At 48.7% G+C, this 6,220-nt stretch overlaps 1 protein-coding gene across 1 annotated transcript in view; it reads right to left on the bottom strand.

The window, feature by feature from the left end:
• LOC107120133 (solute carrier family 22 member 13-like) overlaps positions 1–6,220 on the bottom strand; it is a gene marked incomplete at its 3' end in the record, with an annotated part of 33,337 nt that overhangs the window by 12,732 nt on the left and 14,385 nt on the right. Inside the window, exons 5-7 of the mRNA XM_015422780.1 lie at positions 5,296–5,416; positions 1,079–1,173; positions 99–103 (exon numbers count right to left, since the gene is read on the bottom strand). Coding sequence (XP_015278266.1) covers positions 99–103; positions 1,079–1,173; positions 5,296–5,416 — 221 coding nt within the window. The remainder of the gene's footprint in view (positions 1–98; positions 104–1,078; positions 1,174–5,295; positions 5,417–6,220) is intronic.

The following is a 6,220-nucleotide window of genomic DNA, read 5'->3' as shown; positions in this document are numbered from 1 at the left end:
GACTGATCTCAGTGGTTTGGAGACCAGCTGTAATTCAGAGAGATCCCTCCTGTCCCTCCTTGGAGGTTGGTAGCCCTAAAAGACTGCTGGTCTAGGACCTTGGCTTAAGAGAAGAGAAGGAGAGAGAGAAGAGATCGGATCTATGCCCCGCCCTTCACTACTTGAAGGAGTCTCAGAGCGGCTCACAATCTCTTCCCTTCCCCTCCCCACAACAGACGCCATGTGAGGCAGGTGGGGCTGAGAGAGCTCTGACAGAAACTGCCCTTGAGAGAACAGCTCTGAGAGAACTTGTGACTGTTGTGGAGGAGTGGGGAATCAAGCCTGGTTCTCCCAGATTAGAGTCTGCGCTCCTAACCACTACACTAAACTGTCTCCCATATGCCCACCCTCCCATGGCACTCACTGGACATTCTAGGGCCAGTCCCAGTTTTGCAGATTAAATGGGGGGGGGGCATGTATATCATTCCACTTTGCTTAGTGGAAGGGTGGGGAAAATGTGTCAAAAGAAAGAAATGGTCAGTTGAACAGCACTGTCCAAGTTTGCTGCATATAGAGAATATCGGCAATTGCTGTTTTGTAGTCCTCATGAGAGCAGAGATCATGTTTTAAAAAAACATGTGACTTAAAATGGGAGAGCCAGGAACAAGCCAGCAAGTTCAAACATGCAACTATTTAGCAAAGCCACCTGATAACGAAAGGTACATTCAAGTCAACTAGCACCTTAGAGACCAACAAGGATTCAAGAGCAGAGATCATTTTTTTAAAAAAAGATGTGACTTAAAATGGGAGAGCCACCAACAAGGATTTCAGGATATGAGCTTTTGAGAGTCAAAAAGCTCCCTTCATCAGATACAAGTAGGAATGGAGATCCTTATATCCCATTTAGAAAGTGGGAGGAATGTTTCAAACAAGACAGTCAGGATGGAAAGACACAATGCAAAAGGTAACTGCCTTGATTAGAATTTGGGGGAGGAGATGCTTAGAGGTGGAAAATTAGCATCTGTAATCTGATAAGAATCCCACATCCCTATTCAGTCCTGGAGGCTTCTATTAAAGTAACAAAACAGGGCAGGCTTACCAGACAGAGGACATGAGGAGTGTCACCTTCCTTAAGTGGGGATTTATGAAGAGATCCAGAATACTCCCAGATTTGGTCTTGGCCTCAGGTTGGAGCTTTGAGAGAGAAAGAGAGAGAGAGAGAGAGAGAGAACGAACATGTCAAAAAACATATTCTAGACAGGCAGCAAAGCTAAAGGCCAAATGAAACATGATGGCAGCGGAGACCAAAGTAGTCATCTGGCGGACTTTACACTCACACAGTGCCACACTTAAACCACACTGTCACCTGTGCAAAGAATCTATACATGCCAGTGCAGCAGCTTTGCAAGGTTATCTGCACTATCACTGTGGCAAGTGTGGATTCCCGTGGATGATTGCTTTGGCCTCACATTTACATCGAGCCTTAGTCCAGAGTTCTCCAACATGGCCTCGTGGGCAGTGTTCCCTCTAAGCTGAGTCAGTGTGAGCTAGCTCACAGTTTTTTAGCCTCCGGCTCACACATTTTTGTCTTCGCTCAGGAAGGAGGGCGCCAGAGCCAACTAATTCATGCAGCAGCCAAATCGCTTGCTCACGACTTTAATGCCAGGAGCTCACAAAGTAGAATTTTTGCTCACAAGACTCCACAGCTGAGAGGGAACATTGCTCGTGGGCGCCACGATTCCTGCCGACAACTTTCCTGGCGCCCACTCGGGTTCCTCTGTGCGGCAGCCATTTTGCGGATGTGGTGCCCACCACCCTCTGTCAAAATTCCAAAGGTGCCCACAGGATCAGAGAGCTCAGGGACCCCTGCCTTAGCCCGTTGTAGCAAAATCAAAAAGAGTCTTGAGACACCCAAAGTACTTCTTCGTCAGTAAATCTGTCTTCTCTCCTGCACTCAGGGTTCCTCTGTGTGGCCGCCTCCACCTCCCGCGGCAGCCATTTTGCGGATGTGGTGCCCACCACCCTCTGTCAAAATTCCAAAGGTGCCCAAAGCATCAGAGAGCTCGGGCACCCCTGCCTTAGCCCGTTGTAGCGAAATCAAAAGGAGTCTTGAGACACCCAAAGTACTTCTACGTCAGTAAATCTGGACGGGGAACCGTGTTAGTCTGTCTGTAGCAGTAGAGCTGTGGTGGCTCAAGTGGTTAAGATGCTGAACTGCAGGCTGTGGAAGGTCGGTAGTTCAGCAGTTCGAGACCTGAGTGTGCCGCATGACGGAGTGAACTCCCATCTCTAGTTCCAGCTCCTGCCAACCTAGCAGTTTGAAAGCAAGAAATTGCAAGTAGCTAAATAGGTACCACTTCGGTGGGAAGGGAACAGCATTCCGTGTGCCTTGGTGTTTAGTCATGCCGGCCACATGACCACGGAAACGTCTTCGGACAGCGCTGGCTCTTCGGCTTTGAAACGGAGATGAGCACCGCAACCCTAGAGTCGGACTCGACTGGCTTTCGAGCAAGGGAAACCTTTACCTTTAACAGTAGAAAAGAGCAAGGGTCCAATAGCACCCTCTTGTTGTTCAGTCGCACAGGTGAGTCCGACTCTTCGCAACCCCATGGACCACATCACGCCAGGCCCTCCTGTCTTCCGTCGTGCTCCGGAGTTTGCTCAACTTCATGTTCGTTGCACCGATAACACTGTCCGGCCATCTCATCCTTTGCCGTCCCCGTCTTCTTTGACCTTCAGTCTTTCCCAGCATCAGGGTCTTCTCCAGGGAGTGCTCCCTTCTCATTGGGTGCCCAAAGTATTGGAGTTTCAGCGTCAGTCTCTGGCCTTCCAGGGAACAGTCAGGGTTGATTTCTTTTAGGATTGACTGATCTGATCTCCTGGCAGTCCAAGGCACTCTTCAAGAGTCTTTTCCGGCACCATAGTTTGGAAGCATCTATTCTTCAGCGCTCGGCCTTCCTTATAGTCCAACTCACCTTAAAGACTAACGAAATTTGTGGCAGGGGAGGAGCTTTCGGGAGTCACTGCTCACTTCCTCGGATATCTGAATGGCTAAATGTGGTGCCATCTATGGAGATAGATCAAAATGGGTAGCTGTGTTTGTCTGTAGCAGGAGAAAAGAACAAGCGTCCAGCAGCACCTTAAAGGCTAACAAAATCTGTTGCAGGGGACGAGCGCTCGTGAGTCACTGTGTCCTGCTTCAGAAAGTGAGCAGCGACTCACGAAAGCTCCTCCCCTCCCACAAATTTTTGTCAGTCCTTAAAGTGCTCCTGGACTCTTGCTCTTCAGTAAATCTGTTGAGTCTTTGTTATGTATTGGGCCTAAGCCATTCCTGAATGTGAACCTTGAACTGTGTGAGCTTGCTGCCCAAGAACAATAGCTGACCAGGATCCTGGAATTGACCAATAGATAAGCAGTGTAATGTAAATAGCCTATCCTAGGGAGTGGGTATGTGTGGGGTGGGGTGTTTGCATGCTTTATAAGCAGGGCTCAGACCCTGCTGCGTGTCCTTGCTGTGTTCCTGAAATCACTAAATAAACTAGAGCTGATCACTGCAATGCGTCCAGAACCCAGTATTTAACAGTCTTGAACGTGACTTTTCTTTTCAACACAAGAAAGAAAGAATTTCAGTGCAATTCCTTGGTATTTGTTTTCTACCAGGAGCTGAGGTCGCCAGCTCTGGGTCGGGGAATCCCTGGAGCTCTAGGGGTAGAACCTGGAGAGGGCAAGATCCGCAGCAGTGTATAATGCCATGGAGTAGGGTTAACCAGATTTTGAAAAGCAAAAAAGAGGACGGGTTTCCCAACTGACTTCTTCAAGCAAGTGATCATTGTGACAAGTCTCATTTTGAATAGCCCTGCTATTGAAGCTGTGATCATTGCTACTAACTAGGAATATTCCTAACCTTCCAACCCCAAAAGAGGACGTTTTCATCAGGGTTTTGTGTTTTTTTTAAAGAAAAAAGAGGACATGTCCTCTAAAAAGAGGACATCTTGTAACCAGGGGTCATTTCCTGCGGGAGCACACAGGAGCGGAGCTCCGGCAGTAAGAAGCCCAGGGGGCGGGCACATGCAACCCGCCCTCCCCGAACGGGCTCAGCGCGGCTAACAGACCCTGCAAAGTAGTCCACCCTGCAAAGTAGCCATTTTCTCCAGGGGAACTGATCTCTGTTGTCTGCAATTCTGGGTGCTCTGCAGGTCCCAGCTGGAGGTTGGCAACATGATCTGGGACAGCGAAATCTACCATCATACCAGAGGCCCCATTTGCTGTTCACCCATCGCAAGCAAGAACTAGGGGTTAGGTTCCACTCTGTGACACCTAGCCCGGTTGGACTTTGCCATCTAGTGGTCAGGATGAAGAAGGCACCTTTAAGACCAACAAAGTTGCTTCCGTGTGCAAAGCGCACTTCTTCAAACACATGGAATAAGATCTCCTCAGGGTGCCACTGGACTCAAACTTTGTTCTGGTCTGACATGTTCAATTTGCAATCAATCCTAGAAAAAGGATTAGAAAAGAATCGAAATAGACAGGCCTTTGCATACCCAATATAGAAGAGAAATACTTTAACCTTTGCTCCTTCATTTGAAAATTGTAGTTTCCCCCCACCCTACCCCCTCCAAAACTCCCCCTATTCCCTTCTTTTGGCCTAATCAGTGGCGGAACTAATCTTTTACCGAGAATGTATATGACGAATTGGTGTTCCCTCTAAGCTGAGGTAGTGTGAATTAGCTCGCAGTCTTTTAGCCTCCGGCTCATATGTTTTTGTCCTAGCTCAGGAAGGAGGGCTCCAGAGCAAACTGATTTATGCAGCAGCCAAATCGCTCGCTCACAACTTTAATGCCAGGAGCTCACAAAGTGGAATTTTTGCTCACGAGACTCCACAGCTTAGAGGGAGCATTGCTACCAGGGCTAATTTTGGGCAGGAACGCACAGGAACGGAGTTCCGGCTGGCTCCTGAGTTGGCCACACCCAGTAGGAACTCATTAGCATAATAGGCCACACCCAACAGCAGAAACTCATTAGGATTGGCTACATTAGGGGTGTGTGGCCTAACATGCAAAGGAGTTCCTGCTACAAAAAAAGCCCTGACAACAAAGTAAACAGAATAAGAAGCAAAAGGGGTGAGTGGCTGGATGACCACACTTCTGGTAACATGGGGGTGCGGCCTAGTATGCTAATGTGCTGTGCTGTCGAGGGTGTGGCCTAATATGCTAATAAGTGTCTGCTGTTGGGTGTGGCCTATTATGCTAATGAGTTCCTGCTGGGCTTTTTCTACAAAAAAAAGCCCTGATTGCTACTAATCCAAACCTTCCTCACCTGTCCCAACAGTGTGGGTGGGATAGTCCGTTTATTCATCACAGCAGCTCTTCGGAGGAGCTTTTTGGCTTCCTCCACCTTCCCTTTGGTCACAAGCCACCGAGCAGATTCAGGAAGGAGCCTGGAAAAGATGGGTGTGTGCAAACAAGTCAGTTCTATTTGGCCCCTGACCTTATATCCGACGTTTCTCCCCAGTGAGGACCAATGTGGCTTTCGTCATTCTCAGGTCCTCCAATCAATCCTCACAACAGCCCTGCGAGGTAGGTGAGCCTGAGTGTGGGTGACTGGCCCAAGGTCACCCAGCGAGCTTTCATGGCAGAGTGAGGACTCGAACCTGGGTCTCTGAGGTCCTAGACCAAAACTCTAGTCACTACATGGTGGCCCAAAACTGGCACAAACCCCTGCAGTCTGTCTTCTGCTTTATAAAAACTGCTCCTTACCCAATTCCTCCGCTATTTAAATTGGCTGCTTTGTGTATGAGCTGTTATAACGGGCACAGGAGTCTATTCATTTTAGGGATTATTTATAGTTTGTAGTGTGAATTCAGATGAGGTTTTATAATATTTCATTCATTATGATGTGAACTGCCTGAGATGCAAACTGTTGAAATCAGTAAAGAAGGAAAGTAGAGTTTTATACCCCACTTTTCTCTACCATCAGGACTCGCAAAGCAACTTACAATTGCCTTCCCTTCCGCTCCCCACAGCAGGCACCTTGTGAGGCAGGTGGGGCTGAGAGAGTCCTGAGAGGACTGGGACTGGCCCAAGGTCACCCAGTAGGCCTCGTGCGTCTCAGAGCAGTTTACAATGGCCTTCCCTTCCTCTCCCCACAACAGGCACCTTGTGAGGCAGGTGGGGCTGAGAGAGTTCTGAGAGAACTGGGACTGGCCCAAGGTCACCCAGCAGGCCTCATGTGGGAGAGGCTT

This window comes from Gekko japonicus, unplaced genomic scaffold, assembly GCF_001447785.1.
Source record: "Gekko japonicus isolate JY-2015 unplaced genomic scaffold, Gekko_japonicus_V1.1 scaffold3483, whole genome shotgun sequence".
Taxonomy (NCBI): Eukaryota; Metazoa; Chordata; class Lepidosauria; order Squamata; family Gekkonidae; genus Gekko; species Gekko japonicus.
The sequence above is the reverse complement of the archived record's forward strand: the minus strand, read 5'-3'. Positions and strand labels throughout refer to the sequence as shown.